The sequence below is a fragment of the Episyrphus balteatus genome, chromosome 3, assembly GCF_945859705.1.
Source record: "Episyrphus balteatus chromosome 3, idEpiBalt1.1, whole genome shotgun sequence".
In the NCBI taxonomy this organism is placed as follows: domain Eukaryota; kingdom Metazoa; phylum Arthropoda; class Insecta; order Diptera; family Syrphidae; genus Episyrphus; species Episyrphus balteatus.
The window spans coordinates 97487364-97502811 of record NC_079136.1 but is presented as its reverse complement, the minus strand read 5'-3'; the positions used below and the strand labels follow the sequence as shown (position 1 = coordinate 97502811).

At 33.7% G+C, this 15448-nt stretch overlaps 2 protein-coding genes across 7 annotated transcripts in view; one reads left to right on the top strand and one right to left on the bottom strand.

Moving 5' to 3' along the window:
- The window catches only part of LOC129916650 (protein unc-79 homolog), a 37865-nt gene extending 30111 nt beyond the window's left edge, over positions 1-7754 (top strand). For all 5 annotated transcript variants that reach the window (XM_055996741.1, XM_055996738.1, XM_055996737.1 and 2 more), the window contains 11 exons: positions 2859-3126; positions 3189-3831; positions 3894-3998; positions 4058-5281; positions 5340-5518; positions 5579-5733; positions 5796-6505; positions 6567-6745; positions 6804-7281; positions 7344-7463; positions 7538-7754. In XM_055996741.1, coding sequence (XP_055852716.1) covers positions 2859-3126; positions 3189-3831; positions 3894-3998; positions 4058-5281; positions 5340-5518; positions 5579-5733; positions 5796-6505; positions 6567-6745; positions 6804-7281; positions 7344-7463; positions 7538-7711 — 4235 coding nt within the window. In that variant the 3' untranslated portion in view covers positions 7712-7754. The remainder of the gene's footprint in view (positions 1-2858; positions 3127-3188; positions 3832-3893; positions 3999-4057; positions 5282-5339; positions 5519-5578; positions 5734-5795; positions 6506-6566; positions 6746-6803; positions 7282-7343; positions 7464-7537) is intronic.
- A 1531-nt stretch (positions 7755-9285) lies between these two features.
- On the bottom strand, positions 9286-14871 carry LOC129916668 (sugar transporter SWEET1-like). Of its 2 annotated transcripts, none has more exons than XM_055996766.1 (3): positions 14572-14871; positions 9838-10243; positions 9286-9534 (listed from the first exon to the last, which is right to left on the bottom strand). In XM_055996766.1, the coding sequence occupies exons 1-3, from the start codon at positions 14742-14744 to the stop codon at positions 9418-9420; spliced, it is 696 nt and encodes a 231-aa protein (XP_055852741.1). In that variant the 5' UTR covers positions 14745-14871; the 3' UTR covers positions 9286-9417. The 2 variants fall into 2 exon arrangements, with proteins under 2 accessions (XP_055852741.1, XP_055852740.1); XM_055996765.1 differs by lacking the exons at positions 9286-9534; positions 9838-10243 and adding exons at positions 12012-12265; positions 12568-12973 and having other exon boundaries at positions 14572-14857.
- Positions 14872-15448: the final 577 nt, after the last annotated feature.

Here is a 15448-nt window from a genome sequence, read left to right as displayed (position 1 = left end):
CTTTTTTTTTTTATTTTGTGTAACTTTTGATCAGAAGATTGATAAGAAAAAAGTTTGTAGCCTATTATAGCGGCCGCATCTTTTTTGTTAACAGTATCTTAAGGCTTTTTCTAATTTATTATTGGCTTATAGTACATTTTCAATCTGTCCGGGTGAAAACTAGTTTTCACTAGACTCTTATTAATAATGATACCCTTTTGGTGAAATATTAAAACAGTCTTCTGATCAAATTTATAAATAATACTTTTTATGATTTCTTTACATAAAATTAAGTGTGGTGTGGTGTATTTCACTAACATATAATTCACAGTAAGTGTAGAACGTGGTGTTGTAATATGTTGCATGAACACAAACTTAATTTTAAGCTTTAATTTTATTTATGTCTATATCAGCAGCAGCGCACTTATTCTTTAAATTATTTAGCGGTATAGTTTCTAACATTACTAAATGTAACAAAAAACCATAAGATCACAAAACGTAAAGGTTTAATACCCCTAACAAAATTTAACAAAATTCCTTTCAGCTGGAGGGGCTGAGGTGTTGTTGCATTTAACTTGTATCTAAATTGCTTAGCCCCGACTGCGTTTTTTGTCCAGTCGTAATAAAAAAAACACCTATTGTTTTTACGTGTTTACTTCTTAACTTTTTTTCGGGATTCTGGGTTTTTGAGATTTTGGATTTTCGGTATCATGGGTTTTCGAGATTCTGGTTTTTCGGGATTCTGGGGTTTTCGGGATTTTGGGTTTTCGTTATTTCTGTTTCCGGAATTTTGACCCCAACTCAAAAACAACATGTTAAGTTATTTAAAATTTTAATTTTTAAAGTATCTAATACCAGAGTGGCAAAATATATAAGGTTTGCCATCCTTAAGAAATTGTTAGAAACTATATTTGAAATTTACAATCTATTTATCAACTCGTTTATAAGGCTTTGGCTGCCATGTCGTACGTTTTCGTGCGACAATCAATATGAAATTTCATGGCACTTAAAAGTTAACATCTGCAGATGCGGATGCGAATGCGGATGTTTAAGATCTTATATAAAAATTAATATATGTAAATGAATTAAAATAATGATACAGTTATAAATAACATTTTTATTATAAGTGTTTAGTGAGAAAAATTAAAAAGAGGTGCATTAGACTTAATAAAAAGTAATACCACCACCTTCTATGCATGAAGTCGGTTATACAGATAGGTTGATTAATTAAGCCCTCGCTACTTATTAATTGTGCCCTATTAAAACTGCCTTGTGTAGTGGGTACAAATTATCGTTAAAAACTTCACTGGCACTGGCCCTTTTTTTTTGGAAAGAAAGATCTCTATTAATAGCATGTTTTCACCCCAAATTTGATAATTGCGCAAATAAAGTCAATTCGAATTCCAAATTCTAAAAATTTCCTATACAATTTGAAATTTCAAATGAGATAATTTGCGAAACTATCTAATTTGGGCTTTAGTGAAAACAAGCTATAAAATTAAGACTTTTGCATTTTTTCTGTGTTTTGCCTAAAAAATCAGTCACAGACCATTACTCGGTGTGACTCCCATTGGTACGTGCCATTCGCTGGCCCCGCCCAACTACTTTCTTGTCGCAACTTCTTTGCACCATGCATTGATTATTGCGGATGCGGAGGCGGATGCGGATGTCTAAATTCATGCGGATGTTCCGCATTTGCGGATGCGGATGCGAATATTCGCAACATCCCTAACTTGAAATAGAAATCAGATGCCAATTTGTATTTTTATACATTAACTTCAAGCAACAAAAAACTTCTTAGATGACCTCGAATTTTAGTCTAATTTGGTATAATTAACTAGGTACGTTAGGTACTTATTAATTCGAAGAGCATTCTTAAAATTTATGTACTTTCGTTTACGAAAAAGTTGAAAATAAAATTAAAAACGGTTCTATGAGGGGTACCGTTTATAAATGTCCTAAATACATACATTCTTTTTAATTAAAACCGTGGGAGTTGGTTTTGAATAAATAAAACTTTTCCAAAATTCTCTAATCGCAGGTTTCGTTGTTTGTGTCCTAAGAAATAATTCTATAAACCCCTCTGGAGAATCTTCAAAAAACGGATCACACAATGCAAAAGACGAACAGAAAGAATTTCAAAATTCAATTTTCTCAACGGAAGTTATATGTTTGATATCCAATCATCAATCATGGTTTTCATTACGAGAAAAGTCAATTTTTCCAGATGGAGTCTTGTTTTTGTCTATTTTTACTTACGATGCAGGTAGAAAACAATAGATTCGTTATAAAAATTAGTAAAAATCTCCCAAGTTTTTCCTGTTATGTGATCGTCCACAAAAAGTGCACTCTAAGCGTTGACTGCTATGCCTATGACTGAAAAAGTTTTGATAATTTGTATTTAAATAAAAATAATTTTTTTTAAGCCGCTCTTACAATTTTGTATTTTTATTTTTCTAAAAATTCTTTGTGGCATTTTAAAGATATGACCATACTCTCCATTCAAAAGATATTTTTGTAATTTTGAAAACAAATTTTATATCTTGTATTTCAAAGATTTTATTAAATTTCTTATAAAATTAAATCAAAAAAAAATGTTTTATGTATTTTTACATTGCTAAATCTTCAAAATTGTAAGCCACTTTTATCGTAAGAGAAAGTGTGCGACTCATTCGTGCAGTTTATTAAATTTTTCGTTGGAATTTTCTAATGAATACGTTATTACCAATTTAAAAAAAAATCACATTATGAAGTATAATATTGTTTTAAAGCGGATTTGTTTAAAAAAAATTGAAATCCTCATTTAAGTGCGATGCTGCTTTTACTTAAAATACGATTTATTGTCAAAATATTAAAACCACTTTTTTGTTTTCTCACAGAAGGACACATTCATTCAATAGGAGGGCTAGGTGATGACAATTTACCCGGGCTTATAAATCGGATAACCGAACTTGAAGAATCCGACAAAGAAACAATACATTTGCTTGTTTTTCTTCTAATGCAATTCATGTCTCGCACTGACCAGGCATTCCCCTCCGAAGACAAACCCATGACAAAAACTCAAAATATTGTTTTGAAGCATCTATTTCTACTTTTAGGGCATAATCAGATAGATAAAACATTCCATACAACACCCGGGAATCTAAGGTTTAATTAATTGTTCTTTAATAATTGAATTCGAAAATGCATATTTCTTCAAAAAACACTAGGTCATCAGCCGTTTTTAATGCTTTTTTGGCAAATTTGCCCCAAGTTCTGGATCAAAATCACCTTATTGGAGGTCTAATTCTATCTTCAGTGATGCAGGTTATTTTATTTGCCCCAAATCCATCTAATGTTGGAATAGATTGCTATCAAAATCTCATCTTTAACTACTCCTTGTGGTATTTGGAACCACATTCACGTCGCAACTGGCTAATGACTATACTCGTGGTGTTATACAAATATAGTTATACACAGCCACCTTATAGTGGTTATATAAATAATGCCATGCGCATTGTTATCAATAGTTTAAAGGCTCAATTCCATCAGTGTAAGAGAATACCAACAACAACAATTTTGGACATTCATCCACCATCGCGGTCAAGAGATGCCAGTCAACCTTCACTAGGAACAGACCCCGATGAGAAAGACCACCAAAGTCCACCACCAAGCCCAATGTTTCCCTCGGAGGGCACAAGTGTGGCTTCCAAGGGAAAAGGACAAAACGTCGGTTTCTCACAGAAATCAGCACAGCACACTTTTAGAAAATATCCAGACTCTAGTTTGGAAGCTGACGACACTGAATCAGAGCTGGTGGCAATTCCGGAAAGTGATTTTTCTGACAGCACTCTTCATGGATCCAGTGCACCGGTTTGTTTTCATACTTTCTTATAGAAGTTCCTTAATTTGTAATTTTATTTGTAATTGTATAGGGATCTTTTGACGATACAAATCATTATGAAGATCCAACAGGATCTGGAAATAAATTTGACGGGCTAAGGCATCGTGCTATTCGTACCACAGACTTTATAGAAGAGGTACCACACCATACACATTTTTCATTTGAAACTTTTTAATGAATATATTGCTCTTTTAGAAAAAAGAAACTTCAACCACATCCAAACTTATTCGCTCATCAAGAAGTGGTGAAACCTTAACCAGATCCAAGACCATTGAAACCACAACTGTAGTTACTCAATCAAAATGCAGCCTCCAAGAAGGTGTCCGAATGATTGTTACCCCATTGGTTGGATCAGAGACCCAGGAGACGGCTGTTCTTAGTCCTCCGGTCGATGTTCAACGTGCCATCATTGTTACTCAAAGCACACAACCAGTTCGAGTCAAGTCTTCTGATATGTCTCACACATCTAAGATGTTTGCATCAATTGCTTCTAATCATTTAAAAGCTATGGGAGTTATACAGGGTATTGATACAAAGAGTGCAACCACGCCAGTTGCATCTTCTTCAAAGCCTACCCAAGAAGTTTCTCCGATGATAGCAGCTGTAAAGCCTACAACACAAGTCTCAAGTGGAAGCCGTTCATCGAATGGCAGTATAAACAGTATTGACAAGAAGACTCTAGCAAAAACTCTTGGTAGACACAAGACTATTGTTGAGACCTCTACAGTTACTAGTACTTCTTCTTCATCACCGGGCACTGAAGACTCGCGTCATAGTGGCTCTAAGCCAGGTACAAATGGTAGTAATAATAATGGTAAACCAACGATTCACAGGTTAGAAAAGAAAAACTATGGATCTCCAGACTCACCACTCTCAAAAATGAGTGTAATGCCAAATCCCAGTGAATCAGAAACCGAAATCTCTTCTTTGCCAGCACCAAAAAAGATAACCCAACTTGAAATTCCAACTCCGGAGAGACTTTTGCCTATTGGACCTCAAGAAGGTGTTCCCGCTTTGGTCGATCGGATTCGTGAAGGCTTAAAGTTGCCCGATATAAGTCACCTTAAGCAAGATAGTCTTGATGTTTCGGAAAGCACTAAAGATGATATTACACCAAGTAGTCGTGGAACTTCACCCAGGCGGCTAATTAAACAAGTTGCTATGGACTCCCCGCAGGATCTGCATGCTTCCATACTGAAGGCAGTCTCTCATGATCCTGTTTCAGGAAAACAACAACCAAAAGATCGTGGAGCCCAAAGAGGACGAGGTCCAAGAAAAGTTCCATTTGTCGTCGATACTCATGCTGTTTCCGATATAAGGTCGAAATATGCAGGTTATTGGCCCCCTCCCAGCCAAAAAGATGAGTCAGATATGGATGATGAAGGTGCAACTAATGGAAGTCAATCGGATCATAAACCGGTAAAAGCAGCCTGTTTTTATATCTTAACTATTTTAAACCTTTATTATTTCACTGCAGAGTCAATCAAGAGTAGGTGATTACTGTGTATGTGAAAGATGCGGTGAGTGCGGAGCAATGCTGGAGGAATATAATGACGAAGAAGTCGGAATACTTATTATTATTCTGGGAACTTTTATTCATCGGGAACCTGCGATGGCAGCACCATTTCTACCTGAAATTTTAACAATTGTTTCCAAGTAAGATTTATTGCTTTAAGGTACATTTCTTTTTAAAAGTTTTGATTAAACTTTGTTTAGGTTTGCGATGCATTCAACGTTTCCATGGCAGTACGCAAGTGCTACACATTTGCCCGGTGGATCTCAGTCGGTTGCTCATCAATTTATTCGCTGTGTTCTGCATCAACTGGCGCCCAATGGAATTTTCTTACAACTTTTCCAAACTCAAGTTAAAAGTTAGCTAGTTTTTAAAAATACATCTAGGTTTAGAAATATAATTTAACTTTTCTAATTTCAGAGGAAACTCGTCGAAAGTCTTTCAATAGCATTGCCAAGGCTCTTTTAGACTTTCAAGAACTCAACCCAACCAGTCCAATTTATCTGGTTTGTGAGTCATTGTTGCAGAAAAAGACTCTTCCCTTGGAGCATCTATCAGTTATTCTCCGCAATATGTCTGAATATCTTCAATGTATTCCAGCTGACAGTGGTTTGGGAGCTGCATCATGGGCTCAAGCCATGCAATCTCTAGAATCACTTTTCCGTCAAGTAGTTTTAATTCTACCTAGCATTGACAGTCCGGAATACCTACTCGATATTATTGTTGCCACATTGAAAATATCCCCACCAAAGGCTCTTCTAGAGCCATTTTCGAAAGCTCTCGGCTACTGCGTTCAGAGCATCAACTTGCGCCACAGTACCATCTATGATCTTTGCACACTTAGCAATCGATCCTTTTCCAAGGATCGAGACAAGATGCTGCTTTGTCGCCAGTTGATCTTTGAATTCGTTCAGGCGTTGAAATTCAAAATAAACATTCCCGATCATAATCTACTTTTGATTATTGGTTTTGCTCTTCAAGATGCTGGTGGGGCATTGCCACCGGGCACGATAGCTGGTCTACCAGATTTGCCACCACAATATCCAACAAATGCTGCAGATTGTTTGCGGCAATACATGAATGATGTATTGGATTTTTTGGCTGATTTTCATACTCTTAGCAAAATTAAGGTAAGCCATCAGAGAGCCTTATATTACTTTGTGTGCTTCCAAATAGAAAATATTCTAATAGAACTTCAAGAATGGTCAGATACAAAACGGTTTGGGAGAGGACACTTTGGGTGGTGTACTGAAAGGAGCTGTTGCACAGTATTTAGCTTTGGAGATGTCTCGTGGAAATTCGAGAGACAATAAGGCTGTGGGAAGGTATTTGCCATGGCTTTATAATGCTCCATCATCTCTTCAACAAGGGTAAGTTAAGAGGAACAAATAAAAAGGTGTTCGTTTAACAGAGTTTTTAATTCCCAAGTCCCAAGGAATTCACTGAATGCGTCGGTCACATGAGACTGCTTTCCTGGTTGCTACTAGGTTCATTGACACATTCCGCCTTGGCACAGAGAAAGTGCGGGGTTATTGGACAGCATGGAGCAGCAGTTCATCATTTCCAAATGCAACATCCTGGTCAGGCAATGACTCAACCTGTTCCTCAGGAAGCCAGTTGTCACATTGCAGATCATATTCAAGTGATTTTCGCAGGATTCGCCGAACAGTCAAAAACTTCGGTTTTGCACATGTCTTCATTATTCCATGCATTTACTTTGTGCCAACTATGGACAATTTACTTGGAACAAGCAGCTTTCAGTTCACCTAACAATCCAGAAGCGCATAACATCACCATGGGGATTTTGTTTGAATTTTGGGCAAAAGTCACACCATGTATTCTGCAATTGGTGGCAAATTCGAAGGCAGCTAAGGAAAGTGTGGATTTCCAGAGTTCGAATTCGAAGGCAAGATTCAATATTGGTAGTCAATTTTTAAAATTATTTCTTAACGGTTATTTTTTGTACAGCTTTCTGAAATGGTTAATCTTCATTTCTTAAGTTTACTGGAAGCACTCAAGGAAACGCATTCCACAGTACTTGGAAAACTTTTGCCTCTTTGGAGTCCTGTTTTATCCTCTCAAACTCAAGTAATCTATATTATTTCTCAGTTTCAATTTTTGATAACTCCCCTAAATATACAATTTTTATTTTGAAACTATAGCTATCAGATACACTTCATGTTCGATTACAAAATGTTCGCGACTATGCCCCTGACTATGAGGAACAACATACCCACCATTCTGATGCCCTACTTAAATGGTTACAAAGGCTTCAGTTTAAAATGGGTCAAATTGAATTGCAATCTTCTACAGCTACACAATTTTATTCAATTTAAATCTAAACAAGAAATAGTATCTTCTTAAAATTTAAGTGTTTCAAAAAATAAAAATATATGAAAAAAAAAATGTTTAAACCGCTGATTTTCACTTTAAAATTGGATATACATTGGATAGTATATGTATATGTTGTTTTAACACTTGTATGCCATTTTGTTTATTTACATCGGGACACAAGAAAAAAGTTGCTGGTACAACGACCCAGACCCACCTTAGTTTGTATTTTTTGATGCGCTGTTGCATGCGAAACCGAGGTCCACTTGAGCCTCAAAGGTCCTAGTTTTGAGTAAAGTGCAAAACAAAAAACACTAAAAAAAAAAGAAATTTTGGGTGGTTTTTCACACTTCACTCAAAACCTGGACCTTTACGACTCAAACTGATCTCGGATTCAAATTCAACGCATTAAGACACATAACTCTTGGTGGGTCTAGTTTGTTATACACGCAACTTTTTTTGTGTGCTAGTGAACCGGTGTTACGGACATACAAAAAACACAAAATTAAGTTGTCTGTGAAATTCACCAGAGAACCAGTAGAGTTATGTTTTGCGATGCGCTAAATCCAAATCCGTGGTCTGTTTGACTTAAATAGTCAGTCAGTAAATGTTCAACCAACATTTTTCACTCTTAAGTCAGTGACAAAATTAGACGGGAACTTAGATGGTCACTGTGGCGTATGCGTAACTTTTTTGTAGAGTTTTATATTTCGATGCTCTGAATCCAAATTCGAGGTCTGTTTGACTTTAATAGTCAGTCAACAAATGTTCAACAAAAATCAACATTTCTCACTATCAGACAGTGATTAAATTAGGCGGGAATTTAGGTGGTCACTGTGGCGTATGCGTAACTTTTTTTGTTTGGACATTCATCTTATTTATTCGAAACTTGAGTACAAGTTCAACTTTATTGGGCATTTCGTAACCTTTCAAACGGTTTATTTATTCACGTAAATGTTTGATAATGGGATGCAGCGCTTACTTTAGATCTTGTAAATATATAGTTTCAGTTAAAAAAAATTGAACTTGAGTATGTAGAACAAAATTGGTTTGAATAGGCAAATTGGTTTAGGGTTTAGGCAAATGAGAACTCCAATCCTTCGTGAAACTCATCGAAAAATTTTTCATGTATTACATTTTTAGATTATTGGAAAAATATACAAAGGCAAAGTGCAACTACCATCAGACAATTTGAATTTCGTAAAAGAAATTGCCGAAAAGCTGCTTTTGGGTGCAATTTTTCCAATATGGTGGCGCGAGCGAACAAGATACGAGGTGGTAAAGTTGAAATTCTGTTTTTTTTTTAGAAATGTGTCTAACAAAAAAAAAAAAGATTTCGCCATAACTTAGATTATTTACTTACGCTTGCAATATGTTAATGTTTATTAAGTACAGCCAAAAACCATTTTGTGTGTGTGGGAAATCTTATTGATATCGTTAAACTTTTAAAAACTTTTCTTTTGCATAAAATAAGTAGTTTTCCAGTAAAAACTCTGCCCGGTCTTTTTTCTTTTTGGTTTCAATTTAAATAGTCACTGTGGTGTATGTGAAACATTTTCAAAAACATTTTGTTGTTTTATATTTTGGTGACAAATATATTGAAAAAAATTTTTATTCATTGGTATTAAAAACAATATGAAGGTACATTTCTTTTGCAAAACGTAATATCACATAACTTTGCTAAAACAAAAAATAAAAATGTACATATTTTTCATTCCTGCTTTAACGTTTTATCATCCAAAGGTTTTGTTATGCTTGGTGTTCTTGGATAAATAAGGCAAACAATTAACTGGGGTGACAACAAAAGGAGCAACAGTATATTTTGACCCTGAAAAATAAAATAAATATTTAAAACTTTTTTTGTTGAAAATATGACTGAATATGCAAACATTTTGATCATTGACCTTACAAAAGCTTTGAAACCGAGCTTTGCTATTCTATTTTTTTACTTAATTCAATTGCAAATTTTCCAGTTAAGCGAATATGTATTTAATTCATTTTGATCGTTTTATTTGGAGATAATAGAAGAGAATTTCTCAAATATCTGTTAAGTTTTTGCAAAAAAAAAATTGTTTAAAAGAATTTTGGCCGAAAATGCTTGCATATTAGCCGTAATGTATTTAAATCTTACAATTATAACCCTTTCTTTGATAGAAATTCCATACATCAGCCATAATGTTACGATCATTGTTCCAGTTAAAATCATTGGGAATGGCAAATTCTCTGCGCTTTTCTTTCTAATGATATTCTTCATTCCCAATAATGGTGCTCCAAGTAAAACAAGATACAACATTGATAATAGAATACCGAAGCGAGATTCAATTTTTGCTGGATCTTCCAAAGTAGTGTAAATGATACATATCGTTGCAAAAATAACAGCAATTGCAAATTGTTTCCAAATTTTTGGTCGACTCTGCTTAGAAGTGTAATAGTAGAAAATTGAAATGAATGCAATGTTGATGATAATTCCAAAAACATGTGTCCTGAATAAAGCAGTATCCTTAAGGATAAAAGAAAGTTTGATGTTAAGAATAATACTGTAAGGAGAGAAATAAAAATAGGTTCATAAGTTAATTTACACTTTTATTTTTTTTTTAAGTTAATAAAAATGGTCGGATTACGAACGACTATTTTAGGTGTTAACTGCTCTAAATTTCAGCTAATGAACAAAGAGAACAGTTAAAATGTTCAATGCTCTTTTAAGGAAGGATTTCACTACTTTTATAAGTAAAACTGCTCTCTGTTCTTTGTATTGCTTTGCTATTTTTCAGGAAATATTATCGGCTCTTTAAAATTTGACTGCTTTTTTTTTGAGAGAACAGAATGTTCTTCATATCTACACGGAAAAAAAAGACCACCTAAAAACTAGCGGATTCTGTATTAAATTATGTGGATTACTGCATGGTTTTTTGCTTTAATGACTTCCGTCTTAAGCGAAAAAATCTTCTTAATTTCTTGAATGTGCAAATGAAATCCACTTAATTTAAGCGGAAAATCATTTTATTTTTATGTGGAAATATAAGTAAAGTGCAAAACAAAAAACACTAAAAAAAAAAGAAATTTTGGGTGGTTTTTCACACTTCACTCAAAACCTGGACCTTTACGACTCAAACTGATCTCGGATTCAAATTCAACGCATTAAGACACATAACTCTTGGTGGGTCTAGTTTGTTATACACGCAACTTTTTTTGTGTGCTAGTGAACCGGTGTTACGGACATACAAAAAACACAAAATTAAGTTGTCTGTGAAATTCACCAGAGAACCAGTAGAGTTATGTTTTGCGATGCGCTAAATCCAAATCCGTGGTCTGTTTGACTTAAATAGTCAGTCAGTAAATGTTCAACCAACATTTTTCACTCTTAAGTCAGTGACAAAATTAGACGGGAACTTAGATGGTCACTGTGGCGTATGCGTAACTTTTTTGTAGAGTTTTATATTTCGATGCTCTGAATCCAAATTCGAGGTCTGTTTGACTTTAATAGTCAGTCAACAAATGTTCAACAAAAATCAACATTTCTCACTATCAGACAGTGATTAAATTAGGCGGGAATTTAGGTGGTCACTGTGGCGTATGCGTAACTTTTTTTGTTTGGACATTCATCTTATTTATTCGAAACTTGAGTACAAGTTCAACTTTATTGGGCATTTCGTAACCTTTCAAACGGTTTATTTATTCACGTAAATGTTTGATAATGGGATGCAGCGCTTACTTTAGATCTTGTAAATATATAGTTTCAGTTAAAAAAAATTGAACTTGAGTATGTAGAACAAAATTGGTTTGAATAGGCAAATTGGTTTAGGGTTTAGGCAAATGAGAACTCCAATCCTTCGTGAAACTCATCGAAAAATTTTTCATGTATTACATTTTTAGATTATTGGAAAAATATACAAAGGCAAAGTGCAACTACCATCAGACAATTTGAATTTCGTAAAAGAAATTGCCGAAAAGCTGCTTTTGGGTGCAATTTTTCCAATATGGTGGCGCGAGCGAACAAGATACGAGGTGGTAAAGTTGAAATTCTGTTTTTTTTTTAGAAATGTGTCTAACAAAAAAAAAAAAGATTTCGCCATAACTTAGATTATTTACTTACGCTTGCAATATGTTAATGTTTATTAAGTACAGCCAAAAACCCTTTTGTGTGTGTGGGAAATCTTATTGATATCGTTAAACTTTTAAAAACTTTTCTTTTGCATAAAATAAGTAGTTTTCCAGTAAAAACTCTGCCCGGTCTTTTTTCTTTTTGGTTTCAATTTAAATAGTCACTGTGGTGTATGTGGAACATTTTTAAAAACATTTTGTTGTTTTATATTTTGGTGACAAATATAATGTTAAAAAATTTATATTCATTGGTATTAATAACAATATGAAGGTACATTTCTTTTGCAAAACGTAATATCACATAACTTTGCTAAAACAAAAAATAAAAATGTACATATTTTTCATTCCTGCTTTAACGTTTTATCATCCAAAGGTTTTGTTATGCTTGGTGTTCTTGGATAAATAAGGCAAACAATTAACTGGGGTGACAACAAAAGGAGCAACAGTATATTTTGACCCTGAAAAATAAAATAAATATTTAATTAATTTTTGTTGAAAATATGACTGAATATGCAAACATTTTGATCATTGACCTTACAAAAGCTTTGAAAGCGAGCTTTGCTCTTCTATTTTTTTTACTTAATTCAATTGCAAATTTCCAGTTAAGCGAATATGTATTTAATTCATTTTGATCGTTTTATTTGGAAATAATAGAAGAGAATTTCTCAAATATCTGTTAAGTTTTTGTAAAAAAAAAATTGTTTAAAAGAATTTTGGCCGAAAATGCTTGCATATTAGCCGTAATGTATTTAAATCTTACAATTATAACCCTTTCTTTGATAGAAATTCCATACATCAGCCATAATGTTACGATCATTGTTCCAGTTAAAATCATTGGGAATGGCAAATTCTCTGCGCTTTTCTTTCTAATGATATTCTTCATTCCCAATAATGGTGCTCCAAGTAAAACAAGATACAACATTGATAATAGAATACCGAAGCGAGATTCAATTTTTGCTGGATCTTCCAAGTTGGTGTAAATGATACAAATCGTTGCAAAAATAACAGCAATTGCAAATTGTTTCCAAATTTTTGGTCGACTCTGCTTAGAAGTGTAATAGTAGAAAATTGAAATGAATGCAATGTTGATGATAATTCCAAAAACATGTGTCCTGAATAAAGCCGTATCCTTAAGGATAAAAGAAAGTTTGATGTTAAGAATAATACTGTAAGGAGAGAAATAAAAATAGGTTCATAAGTTAATTTACACTTTTATTTTTTTTTTAAGTTAATAAAAATGGTCGGATTACGAACGACTATTTTAGGTGTTAACTGCTCTAAATTTCAGCTAATGAACAAAGAGAACAGTTAAAATGTTCAATGCTCTTTTAAGGAAGGATTTCACTACTTTTATAAGTAAAACTGCTCTCTGTTCTTTGTATTGCTTTGCTATTTTTCAGGAAATATTATCGGCTCTTTAAAATTTGACTGCTTTTTTTTGGAGAGAACAGAATGTTCTTCATATCTACACGGAAAAAAAAGACCACCTAAAAACTAGCGGATTCTGTATTAAATTATGTGGATTACTGCATGGTTTTTTGCTTTAATGACTTCCGTCTTAAGCGAAAAAATCTTCTTAATTTCTTGAATGTGCAAATGAAATCCACTTAATTTAAGCGGAAAATCATTTTATTTTTATGTGGAAATATTTCAATTTAAAAAAAAAACTGGCAGCCGCTGTTGGGTCAATAGGGGAGGGTTTTACCATCAGCCTATTTCGCTTTTGGAAACAAGTATGATAAACTGCAACTAAAGCTGAAGTCTGACGATAAATTTTAAATTTTTATTTTTAGTCGGGTTTTTAAATGAAAATTCATATTAAAATGAAATGAAGCGGATTCCACTTTTTTTAAGCGGGGTGGATTTAAAATAGGCATCATCTTATTTTAAGGCGCCCTTTTTTTTCTCCGTGCAATGATTTGATTAACGATGAAAAAAGCAAAGATCAAGATAAAAGTTTCACATGAAGATTGCAGAGCAGAGTTATACCATTGTTTCAATGTAGGCATTCAAGGGGTTATTTCTTTAAAAAAAAATCGAAAATGGTAACTTACTTTATATATGTATGTATATAATGTATCTCTTATTCCATACTTTCAATCATTTATGTCAAATCAGGAAGAAATTTGAAGTGTAATTTGCGGCTTTAACTGTTATTTAAAGAGTGATATTAAATAGCTGTTATTAATCGCTGCTTTTTTTATGCTGCTCCCTGTTATCACTACTCTTTAAAAATCGATCTTTAGCACACCCCTAGTTTTTGGATCTTTGTCGTGAGAAAATACAGTATTTAACTCATAAAATTGAAAAGAATGAAATCCGAAAAAATTTGAACTTGCTCCTCTTTTGATGTACATAGGTCTTCAATTTTCAACAGAAAGTACAACTCAAATAAAAAGATTGGCGTAAATAAATTAAACTTCTTATCAGGAAATTGTAGATAATTTTATATCCTCTCGAAATATTTTCGAAACCTGTTTTTTAAATGGGCACTCTCAACCCCAAATCAACACAACCTCAAACAAACACAATCCTAAACATTACGAGAACCTAGTAGCTACCTACTAATGAGATTTGACTTTTTATCAATACCGCCGATTCAAACTTTGAACACTAAAAAACTTTTGTCAATTATTTCATCACCCATACTTAATTATTGATATCAATTTATTATAGTTGATTATAAAAACAATGTTACTTTTTTAAATCAACTTTTAACACCAATTAGCGGTAAAATTTTATGCACGCATCTGTCCATACTTACATTACAAGACTACCTAAAAACGGAGCTGCTGAATATCCATCTGCAGTTCCTCTTTTTCGAATACCGTTGAGAAAAACAATTTTAGAAACTGAGTGTAATGTAGTTGCGGCTCCAGCTATAGCTCCAATACTATCGCTATAAGGATTAAGAAAGTCCCCGAGTGTGTCCAACATTATTTTTCTTGTTCTATCCGTGTCTCTCAAATGAACGTTTAAAACTGATGAGTTATTTTAATTTATTCCATTGAATACTGATAATTCTTGATTTAGCTTTGCTTATCAGTCTGTGAGGTCACAATATGGATAACAATATCTTCAATCTAGTAGATAATGTATTAGTTATCGTACGCTTAGAAATAAATAATCTAATACGATTATAGGCATGGTTATTCTAATTCGCGCCATTGAAAAAAAAAGTAAATTGTAGTAGAGCATAGTTTATTAATTAAGTACTCTAAAAGAAAGAATAGGTACTTTGAAATGAAAGACTTATTTGGAAAAAAAAAATCGGCCCTATCGAGGTTTCTATCGGAGCGGAAAGGACCCCGCACATTTTGTATGTGAAGTGGCTCTCGGTGAAATTGTCTGACATTTTAGTATGTTGTTCTCTTGAAGCTCCTGCCCATATCGACTTTTGATCAGGAGCTTCAAGAGAACAACATACTAAAATTTCAGACAATTTCACCGAGGGCCACTTCCCATACAAAATGTGCTGGGTTCTTTGTCCGATTTCATTGAATCGGAGAGTTTTTACCTGCCGGAAGAACACTTCACAGTATCATTGGGATGAAATCGGAAATGGATACCAAAGGATACCTTGATAGGGCCGAACATTATCTTAAGGATAAGGTTGTTTTGGCTAAATCAGAAACAATTTA